Source organism: Anoplopoma fimbria, chromosome 22 (assembly GCF_027596085.1).
Source record: "Anoplopoma fimbria isolate UVic2021 breed Golden Eagle Sablefish chromosome 22, Afim_UVic_2022, whole genome shotgun sequence".
NCBI classification, from domain to species: Eukaryota; Metazoa; Chordata; class Actinopteri; order Perciformes; family Anoplopomatidae; genus Anoplopoma; species Anoplopoma fimbria.
Window position 1 is genome coordinate 3743427 of NC_072470.1, and position 21002 is coordinate 3764428.

At 44.6% G+C, this 21002-nt stretch overlaps 1 protein-coding gene across 3 annotated transcripts in view; it reads left to right on the forward strand.

The window, feature by feature from the left end:
- Positions 1-1146: 1146 nt before the first annotated feature.
- Positions 1147-21002, forward strand: part of zeb2b (zinc finger E-box binding homeobox 2b) — a 79658-nt gene continuing 59802 nt past the window's right edge. For 2 of the 3 annotated variants that reach the window (XM_054623940.1, XM_054623942.1), the window contains exons 1-2: positions 1147-1376; positions 2368-2510. In XM_054623940.1, coding sequence (XP_054479915.1) covers positions 2438-2510 — 73 coding nt within the window. In that variant the 5' untranslated portion in view covers positions 1147-1376; positions 2368-2437. The remainder of the gene's footprint in view (positions 1377-2367; positions 2511-21002) is intronic. The other variant, XM_054623941.1, reaches the window with a different exon arrangement.

Here is a 21002-nt window from a genome sequence, read left to right on the forward strand (position 1 = left end):
ATTTACATAACCAATCACGAAGCTGCAAAGGTGGAGCTTCTCTCTCTCTCTCTCTTTCTCTCTCTCTCTCTCTCTCTCTCTCCCAGACATGGCTGAGATGGTTGACTTCTTTAATAAATGCGAGATTCATCCTGTTAAGTGGCGTCCAGGAGGAAAAATGAGAGTAATAATCCTGGAACAGTGCTCTGATATTCCTGCAGGGAATCTCTGCACTAACTTCACCATCACTTTATTCTACTTTATGGTCTTTTTCCAGCTCCTTTAGTATCATCAGAATATTCCTACAGAGACTCTGCATGTCCCACTTATTCTACATTCACTTTGGTTCATTTTCGTTAGGGGGTGCAATAGGAAAACAACAAATACGCAGAAGCAAGAATACAAGTTATTATACTCAGAATAAGTTAACATGCATTCATATGACAGACACCTGCACACAGGTAATGAAACCACACACACATCTAAAGTCATTTACAGCTCTTTTTACCTTTGCAATCTTCTTTTTTTTTTTTACTAAAAAGACATAAAATGCTTGTTTCTAAAGATTGCAATGTTCTTAAATCATTTCCTAAAACTAACGCATGGAGTAAATCACGCTCAATGCAAGAAAACGTCCATTTGTAGTGGAAACAAGTGGAAACATGGACACTGAAGCCAGACACGATGTTTTACACACAGACACCATATTTCTTGCAGCATAAATAAAAGCTGAAAACATCCTCCAAACCTTTTTTGCAGTCGCAGCCAATTACAATAATGAAGAATATGTGGAGTTGCATCCAAATTGTGTGGAAATAGAAATATATAAAAATCCTTACATGATTGTGGACGAGCTCCAAGTTTCTCCCCCTTCACACACACACACACACATAGACTTCTCTGCTCAAAAAGAGATGGAGGTGGAGATGGAGATGGAGATGGAGAAAGAGAGAGGAGAGGAGTGAGGGGGAGAGAAAAGAGGAGGACGAGGAGAGGAGGAAAAAAGAAAAAACTTCACGTTCAACCCAGAAGATGCTCACGTTTGGCTCTCCTCAATTATCCCCTCCTGTGAAGATAGGTGGCGTGCGTTTCAGGGGGCTTCTCCTCTGTGTTGCACGGCAAAGAAAAGGAGGTGGAAAGAAAAAAAATGTCATTAGAAGAGGCGTAACACGTCAGTCCCTACCCAGGTTTGTTTCCTGGAGTGGGTGTAAGACATCAGTTGTAAACCTGCCCTTGCAGGAATAGCGGTCCCTCCCTCCTCCCAACTATTTCTAAGGCTTTATTTCTAAGGCTTTATTATCACCGGTGGAAAAGGATCCGCTCACCGACTCTCCAGTATCATCATCATCCTCCACACTGCTTTCTACCCACAGGACACCTCTTTATCCCAAAACCAGGTATGTGCATCCTCACTTTTCTTATTTATGTGTTTTTTTTGGAGTTGGATTTAACTTCCACGCCAGAGTTGGAGACACTTTGCTTTTACCTGCACAGGTGGAAATAGGTGTTTGTTTCCACTGTTTTTGCTTTTTTTTTTTTCCTCCACACCTCCGTGGTGGAGAGGCGTCCCGTTGGGTGACTGGGAGCCGGGGAAAGGGTGCTTTCTGCGGGGCGTTTTGTCGCTGCACACCGCCGATATCCATGGTTCTCCTCTTAGTCTCCTCAGCTTGTGTTTTATTCACAGAACAGGAGCTCTTGTCCGGGTTCTCCTCTCCTAATAACGCAGATAAACGAGTCTTGAATCTATCCGCTTATAGTCCGGATCATTTGGCACATTTAAACAATTATTCCCCATCTGTTATTTATTAGCTATTAGAGAGGCTGGGATTCAGTTTATTAAAGATATAAGTGTGATTTTCCAAGTGTTTATTGAAGTTATATGACTTCCAGTCGGAGCTTTATTCCAGGCTGGAGCTCTTTGCCGATTTTAGCTCTTGGATTTGACCCTAAAATATGACAGAAATGTGATTTATTAACCCGGACTCACCGCGCACATCTTGTCAGTTTTAATAGAAATAAGTCAGATTTATTTGCTATCAAAGTGATTGAAAAACACAGAAGGGTTGGTGAAACTTTTCAGTGGCTGTTTATGCTTCAGTGAATGAATTTTTATTTTCTTATAATAAGATAAATTACAATTCCCTTCCTCCTGCTGCTGTTAAAGCCACTAAAGCTGAGAGCCGAGCAGCTGAACCCTCACTGAGAAGTCATACTTTCACCCACGGATCCTTTTTTCTTTTTTATAATCTGTCCCTCCATCCAACTTCCATTTGCTGAGTCTTGTGTGCAAGTGGATCTCCCCTTTAATACCCACATTGTTGGTGTTGCTCTGTCTCTGTGTGTGTGTGTGTGTGTGTGTGTGTGTGTGTGTGTGTGTGTGTTTTCCAGTCAGATATCAAGCTGAAATCAAGGAATCGAGTCCATGCGAGCTGCCATCTGATCCCACACACACTTATCAATGAAGCAAGAGATCATGGCGGATGGCCCCCGGTGTAAGAGGCGAAAACAAGCCAACCCGAGACGGAAAAACGGTAAGAAAATAAGAAAATCACAAGCTGTTGTATAGGGGGGTGTTTCTGTGGATGCACGCCGGGTTTGAAGCTCTACAATGCGGATCTGGGTTGTGTGGAGCTCCGCGGCTGGTGCGCATTTCTGCCTTTTACGCACGGAGAAGCTGTGCGTAAAAGCGGTCAATCTGGGTTTTCCAGTGTGTGTTTCCACATCATTCTGCTAGTGAAGGTTGCGAGGAGGTTTGGTTGTGAACTTGTGGAGGTTTGGGAGTTGGAGACGGTGTGTCGGCTGCTTCACAGTCCGAGGAATGGACGCTCCGGTCGGCGTGAAAGTCCAGCCTTGTGACTGGAGCTTTAATCTTCTCTCTGTGGGTCTTTACATCACCTCACATTTACTGCTGTGAAATAATGCATTTTAGTTTTTAAAGCTACCTTTTTTATTTTTGTCTTTAAGTTTATTGAGGTGTATAAATTGGATGACATGTAATAAATGCTGGACATTAACTGGGAGCACTGGAGGTGGATATTTGTAGCTTTTCTTTCTCCATTTCACTGCACAGTTTCCCACAAGAGGCAAATCTGCAGTGACATTTCCTGGCCCCGTTATTCCTGATTATCCCACATAGGCTGGAGCAGTGTGTGAGAGACGCCGAGGCTTTCATTTGCTTTCTCCACAACAGTTTTTTAATCTCTGCCCCCACAGGTTATTTATCTAGATCAGATTTCATTTATTGATCCCACACAATCGATAGCAGACAAGCATTTTGTTCCACACTAAATATCAGGAGAGCATAACAGTGGAGCTGGAGATTTCCAATGTGAAGATGTATTTACATGTGCAGCATTCATAGTTAAAAGAAAAAAATAGAATAATACACATTTAGAGATATGGCAGCCTGTTTAGCTGTGGCCACCTGTTTTGTACGAAGGGGGGGTGAGAGGGAGCTTTAGTACCAAATGCAGCATTTTGATAAAATAATATTAGCAAAGCAAATATCATTTTCACACCCTTAAAGCTGACGAGAGACGGCCAGCTTTGGCACAGAATATTTTTTATTCTGTGTACATTTAAATAAATATATTTAATATCAACCTAGATTAAAAATGTAAAATGTAAGTCCCCTTTTTTTCTTTTTTCTTCCATAACAACTAGCTCTGTCTGATGATCCCCCCTCCTCCTCCTCCTCCTCCTCCTCCTCTTCCTCTCCCCTCCTCACCCCCAATCCTCCCCCCTGGGAATGCAGAGGCTTATTGAGGCTTGGCCACTCTCTCCTCTGTGTCTCTGCCTGTCTCTCTGTCCTCTTCCTGCCTGGCTCTGTGCAGCGATGGCAGGGCAGGGCGAAGCGTGTGACGGCCGGCGGGACTCTCTGATTCCTCCAGCAGTAACTAACAAAAAAAACCCGCCTCCAATGCACCAAAAAATGCAGCGCACACAGACTGATATTTTCTAATTCTTCTACCAGATGGAGGGCGGATGCACCCAGACTCCCTCTTCATTCTCTTAACTAACAAATCAGATGAATATACACAAATGTGAAATCTCTACAATTACAGCTAATTCCTCTGAATAGCCTTTGGAGGTGTCGGTGTGTGAGCGAAGCATGTTTGGATGGAAATTATAATTTGTGTTATTTTTGTTTAAAAAAAAATGACAATGTTTCACATAGTTTTTTTGTTTTAATTAGGTAATTATAGCAAATTGTTCTATTTTGATGGGATGTATTTTTTCATTCGATGCATCCTCACAGATAGAATAACTGGAATTGTTCAGATTATTTTTCTCCTTTTTTTTTTCAAAATGGAAGGAGCATTTTCAGCATTTGTGCCAATTAGTATTAATGAGGCATTTGCTCACTAAGTTGTCTAACCAATGACATTCTCATCCAGATGACTGTTGGCCTTCAGGGCTGGAGGTGCTACAGTAGCTTTATTCACTCACTGGCCAGCCTGTCATGTGGTATTTAACCACAGTTCATGACTTATCCCCTCCTCATCCCGACCTCCTGCCCGCCGCTGTGCAGCCTCTGTCCCACAGCTCAGAGGCTCTGAAACGGCAGCGATATTTAAAAGCAACAAAACCAGAGAAATTACATATTTTATCATCCTGTTCCCCACTGTTAGACCGCTACGAGAGCCGCTCTCCTCTCCTGGTGTGAAACTTGATCTCGGCAGCGTGAAGTGTTTGAGAGTTTGGCCCTCGCCAGGTGTTGCTTGTCACATCCAGCTGTGAGCGCCCGACAGAAAAAGCACTCGCACACCTGTCCTTATTTTCTCATTATTCAAAAAAATGTCTTGCTTTGTGATCATGTTGTTTTTGATTTGGATGTTACGCAGACGCTCTGCTGCAAACTGTGGCATCTTTTGTCTGAGGAGGGAGATGAAAGAGGAAATACAGATGTTGTTTTTATTCCATTTTCATTCTATGTCACACAGTTTTTCTACCTTTTTCCTCCGTATCCCCGATTACATTTGGTTGTCGGGACATACCCTCGGAAACATACCGATTACATAATCTACAGCAGAAAGACGAGGCCAGTCTCTCTCTCTCTCTCTCCCTCTATCTCTCTCTCTCTGGCTGCTGGAGTTTGATATAATAGTCTGAATGTGGTTATTAAAGGCTATCACAGATTCACGCTTAAGGTGGAGGACAAATAGGGGAAAGTGTGTGTGTGTGTGTGTGTGTGTGTGTGTGTGGGGGGGGGGGGGTAGTCTTGCTTTCAGTCTCAGACAATGCCAGATTTCTGCCAGTCTAAACAATTCTCCATCTCTATTATTCCTCTGCCTTTTTAAAGTTGTATTCGCAGTAGAGAATAGGGGGAGGGAGGGGGAGGAGGGATGGGGGATGAGACAAGGTGCTCCCTTTCTTCCTCTCCTTTTCCTCCTTCTTCTCTCACCCCCCTCCCATCAACCTCCCTCCCTCCCTCCCTCCTTCCTTTTCTTTTCTCCCAGATTTTCCCTCCTCAAGGTAGGGGCAGCTTTTTGCCATCGTCATTGAGTAAAGGAAGGGTGGTGGGGGGGTTAGAAGAAGAGAAAAAGAGGGGAGGAGGAGGGCAGGTTTCGCAGGGCGCTCGCGGACAATTGATTGTCAGTGGTAATGTGTTTCATTTACATGTTTATACCGTCAATAGTGGCGGGGGTTGTCCACCGCGCCATTCACCGCTGCCATTCCCATACGGGTTGGCAATTGTGTGGAGCAGCCGAGGCAGACACCTTGCACTCCTGATGGCTTTTCTTTCCTGCAGGAAGAAGCTGAGAAAAGTGTTTCCGCGGTGCATTCATGTTGAGGGATTATTTTGTTTAAGCAAGTGAAATAATTACTGTGTGATAGCGGGGGGGCTGCGGTGGGATGAGTCTAACTGTAGTATTTTTGTAACGTTGAATCAAAATAGACGCGTTCCTATTACCTCATGTAGAATCAGTGCCGGCGAACGAGGAGCCACGTTTGTCCCGTCACAGCGACACATTGCACTTTGGCGTGCTGCGTGAGGCCTTATTATTTTACCCAGCGTACGCTAGCTTTTTTTTGCATCACTTGATTTTCTTGTATTTATTTTTTTCCTCCCTCGCCTGCAGTCGTCACAAGCTAAATATATCCATCTGCTCAAAGTGTGTGTGAGTCAAGTGCATATAGCCGAGCACATAAAATGAGCGGACTTCCCTCACGAGATGGTTGTGATTTCAGGCATAGCGTTGGAATATAGGAGCAAACGGATGCTCCCTTTGGGTAACAGTGTCATTTGTGAAAGGAAAGGGCCCGCAGTATTTACACTTATTGTATTCACATGATTTTATTTTATTTTATTGTGTGTGTGTGTGTGTGTGTGTGTCTCAGAGAGACAGAGTCGCAGTGTGATATCTTCGGCTTTCAAGCTGATATGTTATTCAACAAATCCTCTAATATGTGCTTTCCACAAGGAATTAAATCAGGAATGTAGCTCAGCAACAGCAGCTCACACACACACACACACACACACACACACACACACACACACACACACACACACACACACACACACATGCATACACATTTTTTTTTTTTTCACGCTTTGATAAGGCAGATAAAAGCAAATAGCATGGCTTGTGGCTGTACACCCCCCCCCCACACACACACACACACACACACACACACACACACACACACACACACACACACACACACACACACACACACACACACACACACACACACACACACACTAACAAAAAAAAAAAAATAAAAAATCTAATGATCATCTCAACTCCATCCTGGACACTGGACAGAAAACTTTCATCCATTCCTCCTCCTCTTCCAAAAAACAGCCCAAAAACATTTTTGACACATTTTCTCCTTTTTTTTTTTATTATTCCTTTTTTTTTTTTTTTGCTCTTCCTTCCTCGACCGCCCTGCTTGTGTGAAGATATTCTTTCGCCTGGCGGCCAGAGAACACACACTTGCAGAGGCACCGCGAGCCCGGACCCCTGACACCGCGGGTCTTTGGAATGCCTTAGGTACGATTTCACTTTCGCTCACATCAATGCTGACCTGAATGCCTTTCATATCTGATCCGCCGTGTCTCTCCTGGTAAACATCCCCCGGGGGGAGAACAAAGAAAGGAGCTCCTCTTCTTCTTCTTCTCCCTCTTAATCACAATTCAGCCCCTTTCGCCGCCAGCAGCAGGGCTACACATTTGCATTCAGCATCAGAAAAGGGCCTGAGATGAAAAGGGGGGTGCAAAAAAAGAAAAAGGAGAGCAAGAGAGGAGGAAAAAAAGGAGAAGAGGAAGGGAAAAAACATGGAGAGAGAGGCAGAAAAGGGTGGGTGGGTGTTGGAGAGAAATAACTAGGGTGTTTGTGGTTGTTTGTTGGTCGTCCCCTGGTTACAAGCCTTTTATAGCCTCCCTACTCTAGCAGGGACCCAGGCCCCCACTGACAGACAGATAGTGTTACGAGATGGCATGCCCACACTATTCGTGGCCACTCGCACTTAAGAAGTAAAAGAAGAAGAAGAAGAAGAAGAATAAGAAGAAAAAATCCTGGCTGCGGCCGCTTGGATTGTGCTTAAAGAAGGCGATGGGAGTCGGGAGCAGGTGTCTTCACGATGCGCTTTTTGGCAGCAAGGTGCTTCCACAACTTCTTTGTGGCTTTGAATGTTCAAAAAAAAAAAAAATTTGCCAGCACACGTCTTCTGCGGTGGAAGAGAAAGTGTTTTTGTGGTTGAAATGAATTCTTTAATACACTGCCATTATTTAGAAAAAAGCGATAGAATACATCGCACACGTATCCTATTATGTAAACATACACAATACAGTCTATCTGTTGCTTTATTGAACTGATTAGTAAGACGTCTTTATCACTCAGTTCCCAGGCTGGATGTATGCAAATGTTAAGCAAAGATGGGGAGATGGAAGGAGGGAGGGAGGGGGGTACCTCAGCTCTTTAAAAGGCATCATGTGATATGGATTCCAGTTTTCTTTATTCCCCTTCTCTTTCATTTCCTCACCCAGAAGTTTTTTTTCTTTTTGGTTAAGAAGAAGGATTATCGGTACACCTTCCCTCCCTCCTCCCTCCTGGCCAAGCTGCGCAGGATTTAGGCAGATTTACTTCAGCAAACACCTTTGGACACTGGGGGGAAAGAAGGAGTCTGTTTGCAAAAGGGGCCTTTTGTTCCGAGAGGTTCTGGATAATGCCTTACCAGGCAGCCATGATATTAACCCGTGCTTTGGAGAAATCGGGTGGAGGTGGTGGTGTTTGGGGGGGGGGGTGTTAACTCTTTGTGTCACAACTCTTTGCTGCTTGTACATCCCCTCCGTGTCCGTCCCTTTATAACAAAAGCTGCATTGATTTGCTTGTTTTTTTTAACTGTTGTTTTGGTTACTAAAACATTCCTGTTATTTTTGTGACGGGACATATTGGTTTGAAAAGCATCGCTGCAGAAGTTAGTGTATTTGCGCTGATGCACACACACACACACACACACACACACACACACACACACACACACACACACACACACACACACACACACACACACACACACACACACACACAACACACACACACACACACACAGAGTAACTGCCACTGCCAAGAAACGATGAAAGCGAGAGCGGTGGCAGGGATCCGTTGCCTGACTAACACCGAGGCATGAATCAGCCAATAGCGAGCCAACTCTGCCCTGTGACTTCCCTTTATGTTGCAACGGCAATAATGATGCATCGCCCAAAACAATGAGGTGACACAGGCATCAACGTGGCATGCGTTTGACCTTAATCTTTTTGCATCGTAAAAAAAACCTACGCAGCTTTACATGTAACCAGTGCTTCAGTCACCGTTTTCACTGAACTGTAGCTGAACTTCAGCCTCGTCCCCCAGAAGGAATTGCCTCCGAAAAATCCGGTTTCTCCCTCTTTCTCGCCTCTCGAAACCGAAGCGAGTGCTCTGCTGCATCTGCTGGAGATGTTGAAGCTGTGGGTTGATGTATGCTCGGTGGAGGATGATGTAGTTTGGGGTTCTGTTGCTGCATCGTATGAGCTCGGACGCGGTGTGAAGGAAGCAGAGATGGAGAGTGATGGAGCAAAGGTGACAGACTTTAAGGTGTTTCTGGGGGCGGCGTTCTGCCTGTCATCCTCTGACCCACCTCCCTCCATCCCTTCTGTTTCTCAGGAGTTGACAGGTCGTATCATCTCCCCCCCCTTTGCTGTGATGTGCGCCTGTTCTGCGACACGCTAGTCTAAGTAAAGTTGCGGTGCAGTCAGATGTCTTTCTCCTGCTTCCCTGACTTTATTTCATGCCTTCTTGCATGTTTTCTCCTGTTTTTTTTCTCTCGGAGTCTCATCCCGTTGTTTTCTCTGTTTTCTCTTTTCACTCCTCGTGATTTTGACAAAAAGCAACCACAGAAATTGAAACTTCAGTGGTCCGGCAAATGACTGCATGCATTTGGACTTTTCATTTACGTGTGTACACTCTTTACCCTAAGCCGGCATGTTTTATGCATTGCGTAGGAGCAAAAATGCATTTTGAAATATCATGCCTCATTTGAGTCTTTCTCAAGTGCAAATGCAAAGTCTTTATTTGGCCCATCCGTTCCGTCTCGTCCTGCTGTTTGCACTTATTCAGTTGTTGCGCCGCGTCTCGCCTGTGATTTTCGACATTTTCCACGCGTCGACTTTTTCCTATTTGCGAGGGAGTCTGGGCGCGACAGACGACAGGTTGCTGAGCAGGTGTAAACTAACATACAGATTTCATAATCAAATGGTAGGGGAGCAAAAAAACAACTTTAAAAACACCTTTTCCTCCCCAACAATGAAATATGTGTGCATGTGCATCCAGTCGAGCCTATTCCACGAGATTAAATGCTGTAATCCTAGTTTGCGTTGCAGTTTGGCATTCATGCTTTTGGAGGAATTCGTGTAAAATGTCCTGCGTTTTTCGGCATACATTTTTGGTTATTTTTCATTTTTCTGCGGCTCAGAGCATTTAGTAATATTGATCAGAACAAGGAGAGAGCCGTCAACAAACAGGACTGTGTCTTAATAGAGCAACAAAGAAACAGATCTAGATTAAAGCAAAAGAGCAAACGCATCACAGCTGCTTCCAGCTCGTGTGTGTGTGTGTGTGTGTGTGTGTGTGTGTGTGTGTGTGTGTGTGTGTGTGTGTGTGTGTGTGTGTGTGTGTGTGTGTGTGTGTGTGTGTGTGTGTGTGTGTGTGTGTGTGTGTGTGTGTGTGTGTGTGTGACTTATCACTGCTGTCAACCGTACAGCACAGCTTCATGACGTTTTTCTGAGGAAGAGTAGAGAAAAAAAAAGTAATCACCTCGATTGCCCATTAAAATGATATTTTTTTTTCTTTCCATTTTGGTCTATTTGCGGCAGCTGCTTCGGCGATGACACCTTTGTGCAAACAAGTGTTGAAGGCAGCCTCCAGTTTTCTGCTCTGATATCGGCGCCGCTTGCTGCCACATGTGCACACACACACACACACATTTAGGGAAAAACACACACACACACACACACACACTCTTTGATGTAGGTTTGATTGTCGGGTGGTAGAGCTCTTCTGGCAAGGTCATGGCCACGTGGAACAATCAATAACAGATCACCAGATAAAGGCCTGGTGACATCTGGAAATCTGGGCCTTCTCCACACACGACTCACCCGTCCTGCAGCACACCGCCCTACCTTTAATTCAGGATAATAGAACATGCTATTTGATCAGGGCTCGCCTTCTTACTGTCCTTCATTATTCAGACGGCGTCCCGCTTCTCTGCCACCTAAGTGCACCCCTCTCGTTACCTTTTTCTGTTTTTTAACGAGGACTTGTCTGCTTTCGTTTGTGCTCCCCCCCCAGTCTGGCGTGGAAGTAAATTCAGATGTGTTATCTCGATTTAATTGCAGCCGATTGCCAAGCGAGATTAAGAAGAAATTAGGTCATTTTGCGGTTGCACAAATTTCACTCACTTCCACGCTTTCATCTCGGGGTTGATCAAGCACCTTCTTAACCGGAGGTTGCAGCGGGAAAAGGAGGAAGCGGTCAGGAATTACACTCCGGCCTCGTTGTTATTCAAACATACATTTAACCTTTGGCAAGAGTGAGTCAAGGAGAAGTGAAACACGGAGGAAGGGAGGGAGCACATCTTCCCCTTTAAATGTCATCTGTGGTGCAGTCAGTGGACATGTGTAGCAAAGTCGACCCTGTTAAAAACTCTGAGAGGTGAATTCACGTGTTAATGGATTCTGACTGGAGAGGGAGCCCCCTCTCCTGAACGCCTCGTGTCCCGTCGCTGTCAAACGCGAATGTCAAACAAACACCTCCTCAGGTAGCGGGGGGATAATCACACCGACAGGCCTGTCCTCAGCCTTCTGACGGCCAGGACAAACGGAGAGGAGCCTTTCTGCGGCTTCAGGCTGGAGTGTGGCTCTGGATTCAGGGCCGAGGTGGTCAAGCCGGAGGTCAAAGATTTAGGGGAAGTGTGTTTTTAATATGTGACGATGAATTAATCACGTGACGGACTGGAGGTTTCAGTTTGACAGGGCCGAGATCTTTGTGGTTGTGGTTGTGGTTGCAGCTTTGATTTTGTGACAAAGCAAGAATCCAGGATTTGGTTTTGGTTTGGACTCTGAAGCAGAGCTTGGGGGGGGGGGGGACAGATGCCATGTGGTGATTATCATTATTTACTTTCTAAAAGTCTTGATGAGGTGATAACACTGAGGTCTGTGTGGTTCTGGCTGTAGATCACTATTGACGCCTCTCATTTTTTAAGATGAGTGATGTGACTGAATTTTGGTTATGGCTCCTAATCAAGCTGCTCCGCTGCAGAGGGTTGAACGGGTATTTCCTGACCTAGAAACCTTGTGAGAGGCGACTACGATTGGGTCATTTATGGAAAACACGAGCTCCGAGCGGGCCGCGTGACTCAGCCTGAGACACCGCCTGCTTGTTGCTTCAGGTCAAGGCTTTATGACTCGTGGGCTTGAGGTTGTTTTTTTGTTTTTTCTTTACATGCCTGAGCTTTAAATGTTTAGTGTATTCTTAGTGATCTGGTTTTGGCCATTTAAAGACAGAGATTGTAAAACTTCTGCTGAACCCTCAAACCTTTAATTAGAAGCCTGAAATGTAAACACGAATAACTAGAAGGAGCTCCATTCTAGATTAGCAAGAAGTCTGGACTCTGAAAAAGTAGTCAAGTTCACTCTCTGACCTTTTTTTTGTGGCCCTCCAGTCCATTTCCCCTCCACCTCCACCTCCACCTCCATCCATCCCAGCAGCCAGCCAGTCAGTCATCTAACCAGTCAGCCCACTCTAATTACTTCTCCCCCACCCAAGGGAAGCTACTTCCTTATCGTCCGGCATTCCTCAGATAAATTCCCCACCACTTTGTTATTCTTACTACTTAGGGGTATTGGAATTAGCATGTCCATCAAAGCAGACCTTGTACTCTGCCTTTTTTCTCACCCCCCCCTTTACGACCTTATCAGTGGTCATACATTACACCGGGTATGGGACGTGGCCCGCGGGGCTGCAGAGGTGAGTAACGGACGGAGATATCGAGCCATGTGTCCGACATAAAAGAGCGAGGGATGATCAAGTGATGCAAATGTGCAGCTTGTGGCTCTTTACTGTAGTCTGGCCTTTTGTTGGCTCAGGTACTGGTGAAGGATTCCTCATGTAGCACGTAGCGGTCCAGCTAGCTGTAGCACACAACCCTTCATATTCTGTTTGTGTTTATTTAAAACGCTGTTTTTTAAGAGCTCTCCATGTTTCCAGAAGTGAGTTCCATCACCTCTGAGCCTCTTCATACCTGTTAAAACATCCACTTGGCATTTTCAAACGCGCACCAGAATCCCTGGGTAAATAATCAGAGCTCCATTCATCCCTTCAAACCCCACTTTTTTTGCAGATGTGTGGATTTGATCAAACCGAGCCCTTCGCTTCCTTCCTTCCTTCCTTCCGCTCCGCTCCGTATGTTTCCCAACATGGTTTATACCTCAACAGCAAGCAGACGCCGCCTTCTAAACTGGCAATCACAGTATCCCTAATGTTATTACTTTTCATAATTAGTTACAGCAACACTCATTCCACGACTGGCGGAAAGGAGTATTCCTTCGTAATTAAGGTAATGAAATATTCATTTATGCTACCTTTTCAGCAGTCTCACAAATGAGCCAGCCATGCTTAATGTCCGCCCTGCCTCTGATTTTATTATGATGGCAGACTGGCACATCTGCAATTAGCACTCGCACTGACAGTTAGCGTTTTGCGACGGGGCGGTAAGCAGAGGGAGGTGAGGTGAAGCGGCGGAGGGGTGGATGCACCCCGGTGCGATTACAAGCCCCCCTAGACCCCACCTTCCTCCTCCAGCACCCCCGTCTCCTCTAACCTTGCCTTTTTTAGCCTCTTTTTGTATTACCTTTATCTCCTCCTCCCCCGCCGTCTCCTCCCCGACGGAGAGGTTACCTTTTCCCAACGGTGCGAAATCGACTTGACATAACTGTTCATCAGTTTCACTCCCCCCCCCTCCTCTCCTCTCTCTGCGCGACTCCCCACCTCACCCCGAGGTAGTTTGCATCAAATCAGGCCCAGTCAAGCTTCAAGTGGAAATTGGCAGGCCAGAACCTGACAGTGGAGGAGAGAGGGAGGGAGGGAGGGAGGGAGGGAGGAGAGAGGGAGAGAGAGAGAGGGAGGGGGGAAGTCGCAGCACTGGAAGCCTGAACTACATCCAACATGCTGATCGTTAGGTCAAGTTTTCAGGTTAAGTGCTAATAAGTCAGTTTTAAATCAGCACTAATTGACCCGGAGAAGATTCTGTTTTCTATTTTTTATAGATAGACTGAATCATAACAGATTTTTTTCTTGCCTGCCAACATCTGTGGATTCCTTCACCATGTTTGTGATGTAGAGGCCAAAACGCAAACTGCACAATCACTGTGAGGCTGACGTTTGAATGTGAAAAACAAAATCCACCCTGTGTTACAGATGAGCCATGACGAGAACGTTTCTGCTTGACGGAAACAAATAATTGAAGATTTTAGAGGGAAAAAAAGATGAATATTAATCACCAGGTGGGGTAAAAAGTTGAAGGACTTCTACAGCCTTTCATTTTTTTATGAAAAATAAACTGGTCGGAGGAAGAGACGGGTTACGAGCGAAGCGTTTATGAACTGATTAGCTGAAAATGGCTGACACTTGCAAACAGTCACACATGGTGGCCAGTTCTGCTACACGTGTGGACACACACACACACACACACACACACACACACACACACACACACACACACACACACTTGTGTATATATATATATATATATATATATATATATATATATATATATATATATAATATAGACCCTCACACACATGCTAATTGGCAGACAGACAGGTCACAGCAGACGCAGATGTGCCGTTTCTTCTTTCTTCCTCCTGAACTTCTCCGTGGCCCTCGGAGGGAAACAGATAAGGACTTTGTGATGAAACTTTTAGTGAATCTCGCTGCTCCAGTTCTGTCGCCGCCACGTCACTGAGCTCAAAACGCTGCGTCCTCTCCTCACAGCTGCTATATATTCTTATTATTAAGGTTGAGTGGGAGAGGTGAGTATTGTGTTTTTATTCATTTCTTTTTCCCTTCTGACCGTCCACAAGCCCACGTTTCAACAGTTTCTGCTCCTCTAACGGCCTTGGAGGATTTTTCTTCAACCCATATCTGTCACACCTTCTGTCTCTTTTATCTTTTCTTTCTCTGCTTTTACTTTTTACCTCTTGGCTCTTACTTTTTTTACTCCCCCCTGTCTTCTGTCTTAATCTTTCTTCTCCTAATATTTTCTCCCCCCCTCTCCCTCCTCTGTCTTACTCCCCTCTCCTCCCTCCCTGCCTGTCCTGAGCTTTGCATGTGCTCTGATGGGCTGATGGCCGTTTCGACAGGGCAGCATTGAGGTAAAACGGTGTGACGGCAGAGTTTTGTTAAGCCGAGAACAAAGGCTCAGAGATGCCGGGCCGAGCCATTGTCCTGCGCCCATATTGGCCTTGCCACAGTTTTGCAGGATTTAATGCTCTGTTTACCTCCAGCCAATCGCCACTAATATTCAAAGAGGAGCTTCTTCCTTTTAGACGCACCTCAGGATGATTTAAGATAGATCCATAAAAACTGCAGCTTTGCTCGCACAGGAGTGAATCAAAGAGAGGGAGAGTGGAAAAGCTGTGCCTTTAAAAAAAAAAACACACTTTGCTGTTTTCTTTCTGTGCTATTTGTCTATTTTCAGAAAATAATAATAATTCTAAGTTTGTAGGATTAAAATGCTGTTATAATATATATCACATGGAGTGTTATTTTTGATTTAATATATGGACATCAATCACTTTTTGTATTCTCAATCAAAATTTCAGTAGAAGCCACTTTTAGCTTTTTTGTTTCCAACATTTCTGGATTAAAATAGTTTGTTTCCAGACTGCAGAGACTTTAGTCAAACCTTTTTCTCCCACACGTATGTTAAAGATGACCGGAGCTGTTTTAGACTGCAAAGCCCCCTCAGTGCTGTAAGTGTCTGTCACTGTGACTGGGAGAGAGATATGAAGCCAGTGTGTGTGTGTGTGTGTGTGTGTGTGTGTGTGTGTGTGTGTGTGTGTGTGTGTGTGTGTGTGTGTGTGTGTGTGTGTGTGTGTGTGTGTGTGTGTGTGTGTGTGTGTGTGTGTGTGTGTGTGTGTGTGTGTGTGTGTGTGTGTCTGGTCCGTTGGAGTTCCCCTGCATGGTGTTTGGGCAAACTGAAAGCAGCGCTCAGTGGGATTAGAGAACGGGTGTTGCTGGGGGTGGCTGAGGGTGGAGGACAGAACACAGGAGGATTCTGGGAGTTTTTCCTGCCCTATAGCGGGCCCTCTGCAGTGATCTCTATAGGTCTATAGAAGAAGCCCTCTCAGACTGTTTCCCTGTTTCCAAAACAAGCAAACATCCTCGATCCTGAATGATCCTGATAGAATATTTTCTAGTTTTGAACATCAGAACATGGAAATCAAAAAATCGCTTGAATAAAGCGGTTAATGTTGCAGAATTCTACGAGGCTCAATCTCCAAATAAATAAGAAGTTGCAACTCAAAGCTTGCGTAACTTTTCACAGACAAACATCCTCCATTATCAGCCGGAGAAGGCGGCAGCATTTTAAGGAAATGCGCCACAGCGGTGTGTTTTTGTGTTTTTACTGCAACAGTCAGCGTGACATTAACATAAAAGCAAAGTTTCAGAGAACAAGGGGCAATAAACACAGTCGAAAGCGCCGTCATCGAACCCAATGATATTTTCACGAGCACATAAAGATTATGAGTCCATTCCAGTAGCACCCATCTGTGCTTTCATTTGTGACTATATGCTCAGTAGTTAAAGGGGAGGCTGAGGGAAGAGAGGGGATGACTTTCATTTGGTTAAATAGTTTGTTGAGGTCAAAAGAGATAAGAAGAGCGTAATCCCCCCAACAACAAGCCCTAAAACCTCAGCGTGATTGACAACGAGGAGGTTTACGACGTTGTTTTGGGGGGAAAGAAAAACAAATAAGACACTTCCTGCCAAATCCTGTGGCGATTAACGGGTTAACTAAATGAAACAATTTGTCAACAGACAATCTCAGTCCATCCAAACCCTTTCTGCTGCTGGGTTTCCTTTTTTTTTTTTTGCAAAACAATTACAAAATTACAGTAGATAAAAATTGAACAGCGCCAGTATTTATGCAATCAACATAACGAAGAAACAAAACAATTTAATGTGGAAAAATCATCATTCATCTGCATTATAATTGCTTCTCTTTCACATCTATGGGGATGGTTAATTAAAATTGTGATTAAATGCGCCTGCACTGCCTAAGATGTCTTCCCCCTAAACAGGTGCTACAGAATTTAAAAGTAAAGAGAAAAAGCTAATTAGCATTGGAAATTGAGAAATTGCCTGCAAGAATCAGTGTTAATTTCAGTCACTGATGAGGTAATTTATAAAGGGGGAGCGCCGAGGAGTCTGTGCAACACGAGAGATTGCAACACCGACTCCCGCCCCCCCGTCTCTACCTCCCCCTTCGCCTCCCTGCTCTCCCAGCATGCAGGTGAAGCTGTTTGGAAAATATTGAGGCTATTTGGTATTCCCTCTTTGTTAGCGTCACTTTCGGAGTTCATCTGTGCTCCCACAACAGCCAGAATCAACACCCAAGACTAAATAATGACATATAAGAGCCTCACACACACACACACACACACACACACACACACACACACCTTTTCACTCACAAAGAAAAACAGTCAGGAAACGCACATGTGAGCGCCAAAACGAGGAATAAGGAAATGCATGTAAGTCGTGAGGAAGCGGAGGTTTGTCCAGGTGTAAAAACAAACATGATGTCTGATGCATCTTCTGCTGTTGTTGGAGAAAAGCCACACATCTGTGAAAAGAAAATAATCATAAAATAAAGAACTTCCTCATTGACATCCTTGTAGATTTGGTTGTAGCAGCGTTCAGGGTCAAGCAGCTCGCTTGTAAACGTTTCAATGCCAGTTAAGGAAAACACAACGTCGGCGTGTTTTTTTCCTCTTGGACTCCGATCGGAGCAGAACCCGACGCTCGGGATGTTGGCCGCCGTCCTTCTGTCCCGCTCAGAGTTTCCAGAAACTCCACAGATACTGCTGATCTCGGGCTCTCGTGTACGCTGCCCCTAGTAATTACCTGTCATTGTCCATCATTACAGTTGGCCTTGGAGGAATGTCAGGCCTGGAACAAGACGCAGCCAAGCTGTTCCATCGTGTTCTGAAACTTCTCTCTCTCTCTGAGCTCCCCCAAAATGATCTGATCCGTCTTGTTTATCCATCTATCTAGAAATATGTACGTTTGCATGAGTATTCGTGCTTCTGTTTGTGGTTCTTCAACGATTCTTTTGTTTAAAAAGAAGTGTAGTGGTCTGCAGGGACAAAAATGGCCTCAAAAGTTAGTTTGATTTTGGAGAACCTTTCGTGGCGATGACACCGACACCAGCAGTTTTAACAGAAATTGGCGTTCTTGAGCCCTGTGGGGGGATTGGACAGGTGGGAGAAAGGGGTGAGCTAGCAGGCCGGAGGTCATTAGGCCTCCAGGCCGGTGGAGCTGCACCAGCAAGAGGTAAAAAAAAAAAAAAAAAAAAAAAGAAAAGAAAACGGAAAGCCAATTTGCTGAGACATAGTCTGTCGACCTTTCATCAAAACGGAGCCTTTTTTCTTTTAGATTAAGTCCAGTGAGCAGAACTCAGCCGCCTGTCAGCCCCTTAAATCCCCCCCACCCTCCTCCTCTTCACTTTTAACAATCACCTCTCTCACTCAGCCTCAAAGCTCCCAAAACTTTCTACAGCTGCTATGTGACAAATCATGTACTTTACATCCATTCGTCCTACTTCCTGCTTTTAACATCCAGGGTGCATTTGTTGGAGTTCATCACAAAACCTGAGGTGTTTCTGTATCTCTTTTTTAAAGTCCAGAGCTTTAAAGTCTCTCGGTGGTTGTAGTTTGGTTGGTTGGAGGTTTGGAGGAGCCAAACATTGTCAAAACACACAGAACTTTATTTATAACTTTAGTGGACATCCCAAAGTGTCCAAACAAACCAAATGTGTCGGGATGAATTTTCTGGAAATTAGTTTGAAATGATACACAAGACATCTAGAATATTTCCATTTGATAGACTTGAATGTGAATATTTCATATAGCTTTTTGTTCAAACAAGATGATACAGAATATATATTTTTCCAACTTGCAAAGCTACTTAAGGGGGAATTCACGAATAAAAAAACTGATGTGTCACAACAACAAACAAGAATAAGAACATAAAGGAAATCATGTAAACTCTTTCATGCACAGCAGAGCTCCTTCATGATTATTTTATTTCATGATTTCTCCTCTCCTCTACATCCTTCTCCTTCTCTCTCCGTCTGAGTCACTCCGCTGAACAGGTCAGGCAGTAAGTGACAAGGTATTCCGTCGTTTTGTGAACCTTTGCCAGACTGATTGTTCGGTGCAAGTGTAGTGTAACTGAGCCGCTTGTAGCTCGGCGGAGTGTGGAAAATAAGATCGAGGACTGATTTTTTTTCTCTGTCTCCCTCTCTCTCAGTTTTTACAACATTGTGAGATAGTAAAATAGATATCTAGTGGCTGAGCCAGAGCTCCCGTGCACCGCCGCTGCTGTCGCTCTTCATACATTTCCGTTCCACCTGACAGCCCGCTGTATCGCTCCAACGTTTACACTTGGACCAGGATGACCCGTGACCACTTGTATGCTATTACCGCCCGGCTCTCGCCAGACTGACTCCTCTGCTGCACCCGGGTTATGAATGTGATGGCAGCGCGGAGGAACTCTTTAGGTTGTCCACACGTTTCTGCACCAGCGAAACCGAGACAAATTCACTTCTGTCTCTGGTTAGTCCTCCAAACCAACTGGTGATTCTGGACATTTTTATGAACTCCACTAAAAGAATGAGCGAAACCCTGAGTTGACTCACGATGTAAGGCAAAAAAAAAAGGATATTTCTGACTGTTTCCAATAAAAATCTGCAGTTTTTCAAGTATTTTCTAAAATGTATTTATTTATTAATTCTTGTGCATCGTTATACAGATGCTTATTACTGGAAAATTCCCTAAAACAAGTTGATTTCTACTGGAAACAGTTTAATTTCATCCCAAACTTGCCTTCCGGTGTTATAGAATTTCCTACTTTTCCAATATGTGACCTTCGGGATGTGAACCCCCAACCACTAGGCGAGTTAGTGTCTACTCAGAGCCACGGTATTTATCTTGCAGCAGATGGAGGATTCCTCTTGTGTGTATTACTGCAAAGTCTGCATTGTTTATTACTTAAGGCATATTGGGGAGATAAGGGAGCATCTATCAAAGACAATCATCCTGAACTGTAGCTGCTAACTGTCTCTCTTTGTGATTTAAGAGGAGCATTCTGGATTTAAAATGTCTGTTTCCATGGCTTATAACGGGGATGTGATGTGATGTTTGTGTTGATGCAGCGGTGTTAGAATTGCAATTTATTGGGGGTAAAAGGGATTTCTACAACATCACAAACAAGCCAGAGAGACGCAGAGGAGAGGCCTCCCTAAAACCCTCCGGGAGAGACTCGTACGACGACACCGGGGGGGAGAGAACAATCGCTAATATTAGGAGGAGAGGAGGAGGGGGGAGGAGGTGGGACACACAAACAAAACAAAAACCTGGAGTTTGTTTATGTGCACATAATGCGAGTGTGTGCGCCCGGTGAAGCGCCGCAAATGGGAGAAGTATGCGTGGGTTCCTCAGGTAACAGGATTACGTGGGCACATAATTGATCCATTTGGGGGAAAAATGACAGGGCTCTAAAGAGGCCTCGGCTTTGGAAATGGAGTTTATGAAACAGGCATTCGTAAATTCAAAGGAATCAATATGTCAATTTTATTACATCTCCGGGCCAGATGGGCATTAAAGGCACAGCTCATCCCTCTGCCTCTCAACCTCTCTCTCTCTCTCTCTCTCCTCTGTCATCTCGTTCTCAGGGTCTCTCTCTCTCTCTCTCTCATTTTTCTGCATCTTTCTCTCTCTGATTCCCACTATTATATATTATATCGGTTCACCCTTTCTTCCTCGGGTTTAGTGATGTGATCACAGCTCATGAGTGCGACCTGTTAATGCACAAAGCCCAGTTTTTGGTTGTTGAAAAGCCATTTCAGTGTGGACGTAGGGCCAATCAGAGCAGAGAAGATGTTTCATATGTGTTGCCATGTTGCTTGCTGTCGTGCTCTCTATTGGTATCTCATTCCTATGCTTCAGGACGAGCTCTCTCCTCCTCCCTCCCTCTCTCACTGTCTTTTACTATGATGTGTACATCATAAAGGTCTCTCTGTGTTTGTAAGGCAAAGGTCCTCAGTGGCCATTTTGTCGGTGAGAATTTGCTCAGTGTGTTTGCATCCATACATTTGTCTCTATATTTGTGTGTGTGTGTGTGTGTGTGCAGAAGAGGAAGCTGTGTGTGTTGGTGTGTCTCAGAGGTATCAAATATCCCTGTCCAGGCAAA